This window comes from Malaclemys terrapin, chromosome 1, assembly GCF_027887155.1.
Source record: "Malaclemys terrapin pileata isolate rMalTer1 chromosome 1, rMalTer1.hap1, whole genome shotgun sequence".
NCBI classification, from domain to species: Eukaryota; Metazoa; Chordata; order Testudines; family Emydidae; genus Malaclemys; species Malaclemys terrapin.
Window position 1 is genome coordinate 63177598 of NC_071505.1, and position 17111 is coordinate 63194708.

The 17111-nt window shown below is 42.3% G+C and overlaps 1 protein-coding gene across 2 annotated transcripts; it reads right to left on the minus strand.

Moving 5' to 3' along the window:
* Positions 1 to 14201: 14201 nt before the first annotated feature.
* Positions 14202 to 16745, minus strand: LLPH (LLP homolog, long-term synaptic facilitation factor). Of its 2 annotated transcripts, none has more exons than XM_054025798.1 (3): positions 16636 to 16745; positions 15967 to 16156; positions 14202 to 15118 (listed from the first exon to the last, which is right to left on the minus strand). In XM_054025798.1, exons 2-3 carry the CDS (start codon positions 16142 to 16144, stop codon positions 14955 to 14957), a joined length of 342 nt encoding a protein of 113 aa, XP_053881773.1. In that variant the 5' UTR covers positions 16145 to 16156; positions 16636 to 16745; the 3' UTR covers positions 14202 to 14954. The 2 variants fall into 2 exon arrangements, with proteins under 2 accessions (XP_053881773.1, XP_053881763.1); XM_054025788.1 differs by having other exon boundaries at positions 15964 to 16156.
* Between the last annotated feature and the right edge of the window lie 366 nt (positions 16746 to 17111).

Sequence of the window (17111 nt, forward strand, 5' to 3'; positions counted from 1 at the left end):
AAGGAAATGAAGGGAGCATCAAAATGAACTGCACTATCATCTCTACAGCTGACCTCTCCAAGTATACTGTAGAGCAATGTGAGGAAAGCTTGCATTGCTGGCTTTGTGGGCAAACAGAGGGCTCCAGTCTTTAGCACGCTCCATCCAGCATCTTTCAGGATCACAAATGACATGAAGGTGCAGAACTACTCCTCAGTATCAGAGCCAAGGGTCATTATAAGATCCTGGATCTACAGAAACAAACAATTAATATCAGTTAATCAACTATCTCTTGTAGAAAATAAAAACTATTTTCCAAGTTCCTTTTTCGTTTCTTAGGTTTTATTATGCTCTAATTTTGTCTACATAAATTAAAACACAGTTTTAAAAAATGATTTGTGTAATGGTAAAATATGTGAATTTTTAGATTACAGTTCTTTTAATATAAATAATAAATCATAATATAATATGCACTGAGAGACATTATGGTTTTACACAAATTAAAATTATAATCTAAAACTGAAATATTTTATCATACATTAAAAATCATAAAACATATTATCTTCCTTTCCTATTCCTGTTAATTTCTCTCTTCCTCTGCTTATGTATTATTTTATGCTGGGACTTGGTTTGTATAAATGACACTATATATAACAGAATTATTTTGTACTGATTTAGCTTCCTTTAGTGAAGTTACTGCTGTTCATCAGCGGGAGAACTCAGAACTCAGACTGAATTTTAAAATGATTCAATTGATCAAAAGTACAGTCACCTTCCACTGAATAATAAACATTTTGTCATGAAAAGAATTAATACAATAGAAAAATATCTATTTGCAAAAGAAAATTAATTCTTCATGTGTATAGTTAATACTGTACAGTATTGACACTCAGAGCATATAAATTGTAGCCTACCTATTTTAAAATGTTTCATAGTATTTCCTCAGAATTTTCAAGCTTTTGAAAACTGTGGACAAAAATTCCTCTTAGTTGAAACTCTCTATATAAATTCCTGCTCTAGCACTGATTTGGCAATCAAGGTTGTTACCATATGACAGATGGCTAGAGTCAAATACAAAATTGGTTTTAATAGTTTCGTTTGCTTTTGCGTTCTTGATATTAGATTTGTAAATCACAATAGTGATTTATGCAGAGTGGTACCTTTTTGATATTAAAACAGAAAAAACAATTGTAATAGAACCAATACATTAATTAAAAGCTTACATCACATGACCATATTCTTTTTGCCTCTAGTTTTAAGGAAGATTCAACTTCACTGAAGTGTATGAATGAATCCTAAAGCAATTGCAGTCTCCTTGATTTACACTGTAATCCAATACAAACCCTTTTTCAAAATGTATCCAGATTTATTAGCAATGACCAGATGGGATCATAATATAACCTCAGGGAAGAAAACTAATGGGTTTCCCATCAAGTCATATTTGGATATGATCCAATCACCATTAACATATCCAGATTCATTAGGAGCCTCTGAATCCAAGCACAATTTAACTGAGAAGTTACTGAGAAAGATAATTTTGGAAATTATTTAATTTCTTTCCCATAGCAAATTCACATTGCATCTAAAGTTGATGTAGCTCACCATATGAACATCTGAGTGTTCTTTGTTTGCCATGCAACAATCACTGGGGTTAGCAAGGCTGGCCAGAAGCTGTATTCCTTAGTTTGCTTCTTGCACTTGTGAGGTCTTCAACAGAAACAAGGAAAACCCAAAACTCAAGTCTTCAAAGGAAATGTAGGGAAAAGGGGAAGTCATCTGCAAATACTTTGTTTCAAATATATTTGCAAGTTTTAAATCATCCTATGTACTCAAATCTGCAAAAGTTTTGGGTCTAAAAAAGATTTTGCATGTGTTTTATTTACATCTTTTCATGTAATCTTTAAACAAATCTGGGGTTGCATTTAGGGTTTAATCTTTGCACTTATAAAAGCCAGTGGCAAAATTCCTGTTGATTTAAATGGTACAGCATCAGACCCTGAAGTGGATACCTGTCCCACAGTGCCTATATGTCCAATTACTTTGTAACTGTACATATGCATGTAAATTAATTGTGTGGCCTGTTATTATTTTATCTTTCTGTGTGTAAGTATATTTCTCCATGTTAAACAAAATTAGTTTTCTTTTATTAAAGTTAGAAAACAGTTCCTCTGTTATGAACACTAGTTCATAAATTAATAGAACTGTACAATGGTGTAATTGTTTTGTGGATTGTTACTACTTTTAGAAGTAAAATCTTGTTCTTGAAGATTTGAATGAAAGGGACATATTTTTGTACATTTAAAATAGTTTTTATCTTTACCTTTATATTCCCTTATGTATAATACATTCGTGGGAAATTAAAAATGAAATTACTTTTCCCAATTAGCATCAATAATAGAGTAAGGAATGTGTGCAGCTGTAGCAACAGTGTTTGCTAGATTCCTGCTATTTCAATAATAGTCCTGGAAGCACAAAAGTTTTGTTTTCTGTGGGTTCTTGAAAAATGTGTTTTTACTATAGAATTAGTAGTCTGGTTAGAATTCATTTTTAAACAACAAATGTCCTTTCCTAATGACTAATGATACCTTAAGAATTTTAAAAATCCAATTTACTTTTCATCATCTATGCTGCTGATTTAAGTTATTGCATATATCTACATTTGGACAATGAAAACAGCCCAGATATTTTTACTTACGTTTCTGGTCAGTTTCACTTTCTGGTTTTCCTGCCAGAATATCTGAGCTGCAATCACCACATGGGACTTTTAAAATCCAAACAAGACAAGCAAACAAAACAACCCTCTTTTCAGTGATTTTTTTTTTTTTTTTAATTTCATGGGAACATTTGAAATGATTGATATTAGAGTCTGGCAAAAACTTTTCTTTAAAAAACAGAATACTACATTTTGGGACATGCTTCTTTTACATTCTTCAGTGATGGAATGATATGTTTTTTTTAAAAAGGCAGTGTGGGAAAATCTTAAGAATTTGGAAGGCATTCCTAATAAATAATAATTTTAAGATATTTTAAAATTTGAGCATGAAATACCAATGACTAGTGTGATTTAAGAGTGTTCTGCTATAGTTATAATTATGAAAATAGTAGCAAAGCTAAACAAACAAAACAAATATTGTAAAACTTTTTATTCTTTTAGACAAGTGACTTTTATAAAGTTAAAAAATTTTGATTGAAAATTAGTGGTATATTTAAACTAAAAAAGATTAATTTTCTTTAATATTAGAAATGTGATTTTTTCCCCTTGAAACAAAATTATTTTAAAAGAATTTGACTAGTTCATTTTTGCAGCATATTAAGAAAGTCGGATCAGAATTTTCCTCTGTTCCCAAAACTGTATCTGATACTCATGGTGCCATCTACTGGACAATATCATTAAAGCAAACAGTGCTCACCAAAATAAGGATCAGTGTTTTTATTTACTCACAGGACTGGTACAACACAGGGTACAGCAGTCCAGACTTTCTTAGACTGGCTCCTGATTAAATCATTTTTTGGAGTGAGAATGTAGTTCATTCTTCATGGCGTCTTTACTCAGAATGTCAATAAATATTCTAACTGGTGCCAATTGTGACATGTTTTCTAGGAACTAAACTGAGACGAGACCACCTACTCATTCTACTTAGGCCACTGAGCAGCCATCAGACACTAATGATTGTCACTAGGATGAATTTGAATCAGTCTCCTAGAGATGAAAAAAACACCATCTCTCATTACCAATCACTCAGGCCATCCAGTCCCTTTCTCTAGACAGTTTGTTTTTGTTTTTGTTTGTGTTTTTAGTGGTGGGAGGATAACAGGAAGACAGATTAGAGGGAATCTCTCATTTCCTCTCCCTCCCACGATCCCGGGGGTTGCAACTCAACTTCCAGCCACGGAGGGATTGACCCCATTTCCTCAGGAGCATGTCAGTGCTGTATGGAGTATTGGTCAGGGAGGCTTGCTCAGGAGTTACACAAGGCTGATAAATGTACTACCTCCAAACAGCCTTCAAAGGGGAGCAGTGGGGGCAAAAGACATATCTGGCTTCAAGACTAAGCTTGATACGTTTATGGAGGGGATGGTACGATGGGATAGCCTAATTTTGGCAATTAATTGATCTTTGACTATTAGCGGTAAATATGCCCAATGGCCTGTGATGGGATGTTAGATGGGATGGGATCTGAGTTACTACAGAGAATTCTTTCCTGGGTGTCTGGCTGGTGAGTCTTGCCCACATGCTCAGGGTTTAGCTGATCGCCATATTTGGGATCGGGAAGGAATTTTCCTCCAGGGCAGATTGGCAGATGCCCTAGGGGTTTTTCGCCTTCCTCTGCAGCATGGGGCACGGGTCACTTGCTGGAGGATTCTTTGCACCTTGAAGTCTTTAAACCAAGATTTGAGGACTTCAATAGCTCAGACGTAGGTTAGGGGTTTGATACAGGAGTGGGTGGGTGAGATTCTGTGGCCTGCATTGTGCAGGAGGTCAGACTAGACAATCATAATGGCCCCTTCTGACCTTGAAGTCTATGATTCTACCTTCCAGGTAGCAAGGGACATGCAAAGGAGATGAACTCTGATCCCCTGCATTTCAGCAACATGCACAGATTGTCAGCCTGGCCCTAATGTCTAGTTCTTCAGTTTGTCTACACAAAATTCCAGACAGTCTGCCAAATAATTTTTAAAAAGTGATGCAATTAGACTTCTCAAATGTTGGACAATCTGAGGGCCTGCAGGGCTCAGATTTTTGTTTTTTAAAACAAGCAAAACAAAATTAAAAATCCTCAAGCAGTTTTCCCCTTGGGGACAGAAAAAGAGAAGGAAAGACCCACGATTGACAAATACTAATCACATTGCTTAATGCATTGTTGGACGATGCTCAGGTTTCACATTTAAGGACATGGATTAAGTATCAGAGTAGAATACACTAGATTAAGCATATCTAAATTTCGGGTGTTTTCACAAGATGTCTTACACAAACACAAGAATGTTTAGGCTGTTTCAGAGAGGAAGCACGGCCCAGTGTTTAGAACACTAGCCTAAGACTTGGCAAACTTTTAGTACAATTTCCAGCAGCGCCATAGACTTCCTGTGAGACCTTGGGCATTATGTACTTCAGTTTCCGCCACTATAAAATTAGGGATAACAGTACATCTCTACCTCCAGTGGTGGTGTGAGGATAAATTATAGCAGAGCATTTGCTCTGTTATAGTTAAGGTTGAACATCACTTTCTGCATCAACTGTTGTAAATTTTCTAAAATATGCATGCTTACTTGGATCGTCTTGAAAATTTGCTGCTTCATGAGGGAGTAGGGTAGGGGTGGGCAAACTTTTTGGCCTGAGGGCCGCATCAGGTTTCAGAAATTGTATGAAGAGCCAGTTAGGGGAGGGAGTCATGGCCCGGCCCCCACCTCCTATCTGCCCTCCCCGGGTCTCCTGCCCCATCCAACCCCCCATTCCCTGATGGCCCCCCCAGGACCTCTGCCTCATCCACACACCCCGTTTCCTGTCCCCTGACCGCCCCTAGATCCTCGCCGCCCCATCCAACCCCTCCTGTCATTCCTGACGGGCCCCCTGGGATCCCTGCCCCATCCAATTACCCCTTATCCCTGTCCCCTGACTGCCCCGGAACCCCTGCCCCTGACTGCCCCCTGTCACCCCATCCAACTCCCCCTCCTTCCTGACTGCCCCCCCGGGACCCCTGCCCCATTCAACCCTCTATTCCCCCCCCGACCCCTATCCACACCCCGTCTCCTGACCACAATCCTGAACTCCCCTACCCTCTATCCAACGCCCCCTGCTCCCTGCCCCCTTACCGCACTGCCTGGAGCACCGGTGGCGGGCGGCGCTACAACTGTGCCGCCCAGCTGGAGCCAGCCACGCTGTCGCCACTGCACAGCACAGAGCACCGGGTCAGGCTGGGCTCTGCAGCTGCACTGCCCCAGAAGCTCACAGCTCCACCGTCCAGAGCATTGCGCCGGCGGCAGAGCGAGCAAGCTGAGGCTGCGGGGGGGTGGGAGGAGATCAGGGGAGGGGCGGGGGGCGACAGGACGGTCCCATGGGCCACCGTTTGCCCACCCCTGGTGTAGGATAATGTTAGCGGTCCACATTTGGGTCATTTAAGCACAGGGTTAAGATACAGCCCCCACCGCAAACCCCCCAGCATTTTACAGAATCACCTGGTTCTTTAACTGATTTTTTGGACATAGCTAGAGCTCCAACTATGGTTCCAATTCTCTCCAAACAAATCCCAGTCACTCAGGATTTTCTTAGCTAGTGCACTTCATCAAATACTCCTTTGGGGAAGCAACATTGAAAAAGTTAAGGGTAAAGTTTGTAACTCCAGGTCAAAATTACATCTAAAAGATGACATGCACACATGGAGCAAAACTAGAGTTCTGTCCTTAGTTCTATCTACAAACCTATATAACTATATCCCCCTAAATTTAACACACTTTATTCTGTTCAAAAAATTAGGAAATTTAAATGAAAGGTTAAGGTAATGCAAACATAAACTTATGAAGAAGCATGAAATATAGTAAAAATACATGCCACTCCTTCACTGCAATCTTAACTCTAACCCCTGGGGCTGGCAATAGCTCAGTAAGGGTGGTGCCATAACCAGAAGTAGAGTGACAAAGAGACATGCCATTGTTTGCTGGAATTTAAATCGAACACCACAATTATCTGCATGCACGTAGCTGCTTTCATCACATTAGGTGTAGGCATATTGAATGGAGGAATTAGTTGGAACAGGCTGGAACAGCTGTCACTGTGATTTGAGGTCAGGTGCACATATACTTTGAGACATCAAGCGTGTCCCATTTCAGCACTGAGTTCTGTAGGTCACGTCAGTAGTGATGAACGGGAGTGTTCTTGTGATGAGGACTGTCAGCAATCTGGTGAAGACATTTAACAAGTCTGGGGTGGTTTGCATGGAGTACGCTCAGGCCAGGAGTAGATAGCTTCTGTTGCTATACCTAACTTAAATGCAAGTTTCACCTTAGCAAAGAGGATCTAGATATTGTTCTGCAGTGCTCATATGCACTGTTCCCCAAGCGTTCTGTGCATCTGTAAAGGTAAAATACTAGTATGGGTTTTATTGGCTAGTTGGTGCATCACTCGTAGGGCAGAATTAAGGTTGCATTGCAGGGATGGTGCTTACCTTAACTATGTATTTCCTGATTTTCAGAGTGTAGCTGAACTTGATGTTCTGGAAGGGCACAAGGGATGACCAGGCAGCCTGTTACCTATCAGCTCTGTGTTCTTGGGGAACCAGGGCGCAGTGTCCAGGCTGTCTGACTCATGAAAGACCTCCCTGCCCCCAGCCTCTGCTTGAACCAAAGCCAATCAGAAGGAACACTTACAAAAGGCAGTGGAAGACACACCCAAACCCCCCTGGACAAGGGTGACAGGATTAAGGAAACTCCCCTAGCCTCGTTTGCATTGAAGATGGGACAGGGAGGCATCTCCATTAGAATACAAAATGGAGAACAGAGATTCCAAGGCAAGAACTGCACTGAACTCTGGGACCAGAAAAGCAGGGAAGCACTGCATCATGGGGGATCTCTGCTCCAGATGTTAATGAACCCATGCCTACACACACCCAGCTCAGTAGTTATCAGACCAATTCTAGTAATAAATTCTTTATTGGTATACAAAATACTGAAGCTGCTTAACTACATTGTGAGCTCCCTCGAAGGAACACCACCCATAGCCACGAATGATCAGTTCTTATTGTCTAGCCTGAACAAAACTTTGGTATACTCCCTTGAGCCATCAGTTTACCCATAAACAAATCTAGTGTTCTCCCTTGAACCATTGTTCTTTCCCTACAAAAATCTCTACCCATGCTGAAGTAAGTGTTCTGATTCCTGTATCCAAAATTTGCATCAGTTCCATTGGGACTTCATTTTCTCCTGAGTGATCATGCTGGGGGCTCTGCCTGTTTCCAGCACTCTGGACCCTCAGTTACCATCACCTCCTGGGAACTCTGATCTATTCAAGTTTTGCGGAGTGCTGAGAACCCAACCCTCTCTCCCTCTCTCTCGAGGTATAGCCTTCTGACTCTGACTTGTGTGATCAGTCATAGTTTTTTAAACCTGACTTTTATAATCAAATTTAAGTTAGATTTAATATTATAACTGTTTTGTTTGTTTGGCTCCCCTTGTATGGTTACTAGCTGGCAATAACAACTTTCATGGTTAAGCTGGTTGCTTCTCTCTCTACTCTCCCACTCATAGATGTTTTTTGACTTTCCACTCACTCTGCAGTAACACTCCTTGAACCTAAGCTAAAGATTCCTGCAGCGTCCAAAAATCCTGTGGGGTTACAGAACACACACACCCGAGCAGAGTAACCCTAATAAATGAGCGTACTGCAAAATAACAGGCAAATCTGGTAACAAACCTTAACTGTGTTAATGTGGTTTTTGTCTGTGAATAAATTAATGACTGAGATGCACTCTTATGATGGTGACACGGACCATATAAATACTCAAAATTGCACTTAGTGCTGAAAGAAAAGCACCATGAGTATTTGATTTCCAACACATCGTTGCCATTTTCTTCATAAGAGTCTGCAAATCTCATACATTGCATAGACTATTGATTTTTGTTAGGAAAACCTGAAAGACACTAACTTGATAGCCAGTAACCAGTGTCATGGAAAGAGGAGATTCTTGTACAAAAATGAGCCTCCTGCTATAATGCTTTCTTCAAGTACTGTCTCCAATGCTGATGCTAAAGAGAACATTAAATGGAATATTTTAGAGAAAGGTGAAGGAGGCAAGGATTCCAGGAAGAATTCTTTCAGTCCCACCTTTCTGTTTCTATATCATTTCAGGAAAAATTATACAATCCTACAGGAAATGGTTTACCTTGAACAAAAGTTCCTATGAAACATCCTTAGTTACAAAGAGACTACTACAGTTAAGATTGTGAGCAACTTTCCATAATAAACCCCATTTTTAATGTCACACACACCTGCATAGAAAGTGGATCAGACAAAGCCTTTGTGAGACATGACGGTTTGAAAAGTCATAGGTTGTAACATTTTCCATACTGTCAAATCCCAAAAGAGGTTTGGATTAGACACTTCCAATTTGTTTTACTTAGGGGGTCTCCTAAAAGATACCTTTAAATATTTTCAGAAAGTCCTGGTGTTTCTCTCTCTCTTCCTTAGGTACTTTGAATAAACCAACCTCCAACTAAATTACTGGAAGTAAAATCAACACTTGGCCACGAGGGCTATGGGACAGATTTTCAAAGGTATTTTCATACCTAGGCACCTAATGGGGTTTTCCAAAGCACCTAAGCAATTCAGGCACCTAAATCTACTTAATTTCAATGAGACACACCTAACCTGTTTAGGTGCTTCTGAAAATCCCACTGGGTGCCTATCTGCATCTTTAGGCACCTAAATACTTCCTAAAATCTGACCCTATGCCCTTCCCCTAGCCCTGCAGTAGTGGGAGTGAGACAAAGTCACTAATTTCAACCCAGAGAATGTGGTATTTTTTTTTAGAGTAATAAAATATTTACCATTCAATATATCATTCAGCAATGAGGTGTTTAACCACATTAGAGATGGAAAGATCTATTAGGTAGACCATTTATTCACCACCTCTCCCCAGCCAAGAAAGAATTAAGTGATACTTAAATGTAAAAGTGAACTGAAAATAACATTTCAAAATTCCCCATCTGCTGGAACTAAAACATGAATTCAGTTCATTACTACCTAAAATATTCCCCTACTCTTTTTTGGTTCCCTGAAATTGTTGCTATAGCACTTATTATGCTGCAGTACCATGGCTACAGTAGCAGGAAATTCCAGTGGAACTGATGCACAGGAGGTTCAGATAAATTATTTTTTTAAAACCCTATTTGAAGTTCTTCATCTTTATCCTTTCATTGTGCTATTATAGAACAGAAACAACCTCCTAAACACTTCAAAGCTCACAGTGTTGAAAATTAAGGAAAATTATAAAAATGCAATCATAGGATTACCTAATAAACTATCACTTGGTTAACATGAGAGATCCTCACTACTCGTCAATTACAAAGAAAGTATTTTTTTCCAATCAGACCATCTACTTATCAAAATGTTCCTCTGCATTTCTCGAACAGAGATATTTAAGATAAACCCTACTTTGTGTTTTCTCCCAGACTGCCCTTCATGCTTACGAAGAGTTTTCCATAAACAGACACAAAATTATCCTCCTCCTCCTTCAAAACTCTTCTTTCCCATGATGTCTACAAAAAGCTTAGTAACCACGAGACTGCTGTTGTACAGACTGTTGCCTAACATGTTGTCCAACACTATCTCAATGATTTCTTGTATCCCCTTGTCTAGCTATATCCATCTGTTGTCTTGTCTTACACTTAGACTTGGCTTGTAAGCCCTTTCAGGCAGGGACTCTCTTTTTGTTCTGTTTGTACAGAGCCTGGGGGGTCATAGCCAATATGGTAACAGAAACAAGAAAAATAATTTATAACAAAGATGCAAGAGCTGAAATTTTTCCATCATTATAACACATTATAAATCTTGTCCTGCAACAAACCTCCACTTGATTACAATTCACAGAATCATAGAATATCAGGGTTGGAAGGGACCTCAGGAGGTCATCTAGTCCAAACCCCTGCTCAAAGCAGGACCAATCCCACCTAAATCATCCCAGCCAGGGCTTTGTCAAGTCTGACCTTAAAAACCTCTAAGGAAGGAGATTCCACCACCTCCCTAGGTAGCCCATTCCAGTGCTTCACCAGCCTCCTAGTGAAAAAGATTTTCCTAATATCCAACCTAAACCTCCCCCACTGCGACTTGAGACCATTACTCCTTGTTCCGTCATCTGGTACCATTGAGAACAGTCTAGATCCATCCTCTTTGGAACCCCCTTTCAGGTAGTTGAAAGCAGCTATCAAATCCCCCCTCATTCTTCTCTTCTGCAGACTAAACAATCCCAGTTCCCTCAGCCTCTCCTCATAAGTCATGTGCTCCAGACCCCTAATCATTTTTGTTGCCCTCCGCTGGATTCTTTCCAATTTTTCCACATCCTTCTTGTAGTGTGGGGCCCAAAACTGGACACAGTACTCCAGATGAGGCCTCACCAATGTCGAATAGAGGGGAATGATCACGTCCCTCGATCTGCTGGCAATGCCCCTACTTAAACAGCCCAAAATGCCGTTAGCCTTCTTGGCAACAAGGGCACACTGTTGACTCATATCCAGCTTCTCGTCCACTGTAACCCCTACGTCCTTTTCTGCAGAACTGCTTCCTAGCCATTCGGTCCCTAGTCTGTAACAGTGCATGGGATTCTTCCATCCTAAGTGCAGGACTCTGCACTTGTCCTTGTTGAACCTCATCAGGTTTCTTTTGGCCCAATCCTCTAATTTGTCTAGGTCCCTCTGTATCCTATCCCTACCCTCCAGCGAATCTACCACTCCTCCCAGTTTAGTGACATCTGCAAACTTGCTGAGGGTGAAATCCACGCTATCCTCCAGATCATTAATGAAGATATTGAACAAAACCGGCCACAGGACCTTGGGCACTCCACTTGAAACTGGCTGCCAACTAGACATGGAGCCGTTGATCACTACCCGTTGAGCCCGACAATCTAGCCAGTTTTCTATCCACCTTATAGTCCATTCATCCAGCCCATACTTCTTTAACTTGCTGGCAAGAATACTGTGGGAGACTGTATCAAAAGCTTTGCTAAAGTCAAGGAATAACACATCCACTGCTTTCCCCTCATCCACAGAGTCAGTTATCTCCTCATAGAAGGCAATTAGATTAGTCAGGCATGACTTGCCCTTGGTGAATCCATGCTGATGCTCTTTGTGGATGCTCTTCAGACTAAGACAATTTTCCTGTGGCACCACTGAACCTCTGAAAAACACTCAATCCTTCAACTCATGCCCACCTGTGGTGATAGCAACAGAGGCTCAGCTGGAATATGGGGGAAGAGGTTAAAGGGAGAGTGCCAGGGCACAGCTGGCAAGGTAAATGAAGCAGCTGGAACATGCCCCCACTTCTGGTCCTGTCAGAGCAGGAAAGAAACTGACAAAGCACTTTATAAAACCTAGTGCAGTTGGCAATCATTGATTCCTCTCCCACAAATACGGTATGTATATTGGAGCTTGAAATTACCCTGATTTTGTTATCTACTTTCTTTTTTGCTGAAGAGCAAACAAACATGACACAACTCTAGGCTCCATCTGCTGGTCCCAGAAACAGCCAAATTCTGTCTTCAATTACACTTGAGAAACCCTAAAACCTCAACAGGGGCGAACACATACAGGACAGAATGTGGGCCACTGAACGAAAATAGTAAAGAAATACAAATTCTCTTGTTTAAAAAAAAGTTACGGGATATTCTCTTCCTTATTGGCCATTTAAAGATAGTTCAAATCTAAAGGACATTCCATATTTAATATTCAAATAGTTTAATTAAATGTATTTTCTGTTTTGCAGTATGGCAGCTATAATGAAATCAGCAGATGAATATTTTCAAAGTACAAACGCCAAATATATATTAACTGTACAATATTGGGTAAGTTTATACCTTAATCTACTTATGTAACCAGATCAAATTTGAAGTCTTATTATAGGAAACAGACACACAAATTCACTATATTCAAATAGATTTTATGCATACATTTCCCCAATTGTCTCTTAGTAACGTATATGCACTTACTGTTCTGACCTGCGGGACCTTTTCACCTGATTTCACTTGAGAACTGAAAGGGAAAAGAAATCCCTCCTCCCACAACTCATTAATAAAAAAAAATAAAAAATTCTCTTGGAACCTGGAAAAATTTCTTATGTAATAATAGGGCCGCCAAAAGGGGGGAGCAAGTGGGGCAATTTGCCCCAGGTCCTGGGCCCAGCAGGGGCCCCTCACGAGTATGTTGGAGGCTCCTCCCACCTCCGTCTTCCCCCATCCCCCAGCGTCTCAGGTGGTAAGGGGGCGGGGCTGCGAGCTGCGGCCACAGGAGCTCAGGCCCCGCTGGAAACATCACGCCGCTGCAGCGCTGGATGCGGCGCGCTGAGGCTCCGGGAGAGTGGGTAAGCGGCATGGTAAAGGGCAGGAGCCGGGCACCCCCCCAACCCCATCCCCCACAGCCCTGACGCCCAGCTCCGAGCCCAGCCCCTCTGAGCCGGGCACCCCCCCATTGCCCTGACCCCCAGCTCTGAGCCCAGCACTTCTGAGCCGGGTACCCCCCCGAGCCCATCCCCCACACAGCCCTGACCCTCAGCTCTGAGCCCAGCCCCTCTGAGCCAGACACCCCCCTGACCCCATCCCCCCCCACAGCCCTGACCCCCAGTTCCAAGCCCAGCCCCTCTGAGCCAGACACCCCCCCGACTCCATCTCCCCACAGCCCTGAGTCCAGTCCCTGTGAGCCGGGCACCCCCTAACCCAGAGCCCAGCTCCCCACCCAGCCCTGGGCAACAGCAGCACCACCCCCAGGCAGCGACAGCCCATTGGCACTAACCGTCACCATGACCCAGCAACAGCCCATTATGTAATTGCAAATGTATACATACCATTAAAGCATTTAATGTTTTTAATAATGTATTTAGTGTTTTTTCAAATTATTACAAATTAATTTTTGAATGTATTTCACTAGTTATTTTTTACATTTCCAAATACATGTTACTATAGTATTGCAACTTTTTTTTATGGACGGGACCCCCAAAATTGCTTTGCCCCAAGCCCCCTGAATCCTCTGGGCGGCCCAGTGTAACGACAACACCAAGCTGACCAACATTTGTTTGTTTTTAATATAGTACCTTAAACTGGTATCTCTTTATTCTAAAAAGCATAAATCTTATTTCCTTTGTGTTGCAGTTACCACCTATTACACATATCGCCATGTAACCATTGGGCAATCAGAATACTTAGGTCCCAGTTCTGGAATACACTTTACATGGGTGGGGATCTGGGGGTAAAAGATCCTTAAGTGGGCAACATATTGCATGAGTGGGATCTTAATTATATCCATTTTTGAAACAAGAGCCTTTCTTGTAAAGATATAGGGTAACATTCTCATATCTGTCATTATGTACTATTGTTGATTAATATGCAACGGGTAACTGGATGCAGTTAAATAGCATTTGCTATGTAATCACACACTACTTGGGATCTTGTGTCTACTCCGTAAAGTAGGATACAGGAATACCAAATTAAGGAGATATTTGTCTACTTTAAAAAAAAAAATCACACGTGTATTGCCAACATGTTTATTTACCTCTATTACAACTGTTCAGAAAAATGTTTAAAGTATAGTTTACATTTATTTTATTTTTATTCTTTATGCCTTTGCATTCTTTCAGATGGACAATGAAAATCCATTAAGTCTATTTTACTTTCAGTTTCTCAGTAGGGTAATGTTTGGGTTGCAAACAGAAGGTTTCTTTGTTTAAAAATAACCATTTCTATTTGAATTTTTAAAAATAATTAATAGCAACATTTTTATTGGTCTTGGGTTTTCAATGTTTCAATTTGAACCAAATTTCAGTTTATAATGTCTATATAAATTCACACAATGTTTTCATAATTTAATACTTCAATATTAAAACAAACATCAGAACTCAAAAAAAAAGCTCTCTGGGAAAATTAGAGGGACACTGTCAATTTACAGAACATGTTTCTGTTAAAATATTTTACCTCCTACGGTGCATAGGTGGTTCCATGGTTTCTACAGTTGTTCCTGTGTTCAAGACCAACACAGCAACAAGTGAGAAAAATATTTAAAAATGCATAACCACAAATATTGTTCAGAGGACTCAAAGGCAGGTGAAACACTTAATTTAAAAGAAAATGAGTTAACTAGATATAAAATTGATGTCCCTTTCATCAATTTCTGATCTAATAGAGTCTCCAGACTTAATGATAATTTACACTTGGTAGCTGGACCCAGCCTGAGGTGGCCTCCGTTTTCTACATAGTCTCTTTCCCATCCTTCAAACTTCTTCGAAGCTACCATGCTAATCCCTTGGCCACCTTGGATTTGTTTTTTCCTTTAGCCCGTTTTGCCTTAAGCTTCTTCCTCTGTCTGGGATTCATCCATACTGGGTACTGTCCATGTTGGTCTAAAAGATTCTTTTTGTTTCTTTTAATCTGTGTGTCCATCTTCACTTCATCTGAAAAAAGAAAGCATTTACAAAAGTCAATAAAAACATATGAATCAGCTTCATACAGGATACTTAGAAGCACTAGATTTACAAACAGTAACCGAAATAATCTCTCTTCAAACATGCCACAATTTTTTTAGTCTCGGTATTGACAGTATCAGGAGTTTCCATAAGAGATTTGTTTGTTCCTCAAAAAAAATGCAACACAGGGTGATCCCTTCTAAATAATGCTGTTTGCCACGGCAAAGGAGCGGGTCTGGAGTGTGCATTTGGTCAGATGCTCTTCCCCAAGCCAAGTATCTGTTGCTGAGAGCAGGCGATAGTTGCTCGATGTGGGAGGGCGTGTGCAAACCCATGGAACTTAGGAGCAGGAGCTGGTAATGGAGTCTGTTGTTAGGAGAGAGGAACAACATGGACTATGCTATTACAGTTAAGAGCTACTATTGATTATAGATATTGTCTTTTCTCTAGTGTTGATGGGTGAAATGAAGGGTCACTAGTACCAACTAGAATGAAAAACAAGTTTTAAAAAAAGCAATTCCCCTCCCCACCCCCCTTGCTACTCCATTCCAGGCTTGAAAACCAGAAAGGTGGTTGTGGGGAGGGGCATGAGGGAGGAAGTGTTTGCAGGGAATCCACGAAATAAAGGCCGATGGGAGGGTGGCACACACAGGGAGTTCGTGGGAGGAATGGAGGGATGCAAGTAGCCCCATGGGTGTGCTCTGAGCTCAGCCAACAGAATCCATGAAGTGTCTGACCCACCGCATAGATTCACAGCTGTATGTTTCAGAACCTAGGTTGTTTTTTCCTCTGGAGACCAATAAATAGCGCTGCAAAATTAAAATCAAACTCACCACCTTGATCTTTGACTTTCTCGGGGGTGACGACCGTTGTTATTTCTTTAACCTCCTCCATTACAATATCAGCATTTGCTTTCAGAATGTTTTTTAACCGGCTGAGTTCCTTCGGCGCATTCTTCTTCCTTTTCTCAGCTCGCATCTTTCTCTTCCATTTACTCCTTAAACTCTTGGCCATTTTTCGTTTTGGCTGAGATGAGGGAGAGGTGCCCAAAAAACAACAAACTTAGCTTCCAAAATTGGACACTTCACATTTAAACCAACCACTTCCCCTCGCCCCCCAACAAACCCCGGACCCCGAGTGGGCGAGAAGCCCGGCCCCTAGCCCTGTGCTGAGAGGTGGGTGGGCTCCAAGCAGCCCCACTCACTCGCTGGACACAGCCGTGAACTGGCCCCGCCCCCGGGCCGCGTGTAGCCCACGTGCCCCGGGTTTCCCAGGTAAGAGCGGGCGCGGCCCGTGGGCTGGAGCGCGGCGAGTCGCTACAGGGGAAAGGTCTCCGCCCAGACCCGCCCGCGACACTCATAGGCGGCCGCGCATACCCCTCCCCCCGTGCGAGAAGGCCCCGGCGGAGCACGCGACCGCCGGGCTCGGACGCTTCACTGGGCAGGGGGCCGCACGTGGACACCTCCCGGCCGGGGCCGCGCGCGCGCGCTCCATAATCCACTCACCGAGAGTCGCACGGAGCCGGCTCCCCCACGCGCCCAAGTGCCAGTTGCTCAACAGCACTTGCCTTCCGGTGTCTGTGCGGCGCCTGCGCAGCCCTGCGGGGCGGGGTACTGGTGGAACCCGTACACGTATAGAGCCACATCAGGGGGCGGGGCTTGTGAGCTGCTGAGTTAACCTGTTCAGAGCGGGGGCGGCTGTAGCAAACGTCTCCTGAAAAAGGGAGTGCGCGTGGGGCCAGGCACGTGGCGACCAGCGCGAAGCTGGGGTCCCTAGCTGGCACGGGATCAGTCTTGGCTGGGCCATGGATCCTCTCTGCAGTCAGTCTCCCAGGGAGCTGCTGTGCAGCAACAGCAGCCCTGCGGCCAGACCCCTGCTGGTCTTGGAGCGGAACAGCTACAGAAACTGAGGCATTACCCAGTATTCTACAGTCTCTAGAGCAGGGGTTCTCAAACTGGGGGTTGGGACCCCTCAGGGGGTT

Bases quoted from the DNA above. Each gene is read 5' to 3' on its own strand.
- LLPH (XM_054025788.1), bottom strand. From the start codon at position 16,144: ATGGCCAAGAGTTTAAGGAGTAAATGGAAGAGAAAGATGCGAGCTGAG. The intron at 15,119-15,963 runs GTGAGTTTGATT...TTCTTTTTTCAG, and splicing joins GAAAGTCAAAGATCAAGGTG to ATGAAGTGAAGATGGACACA.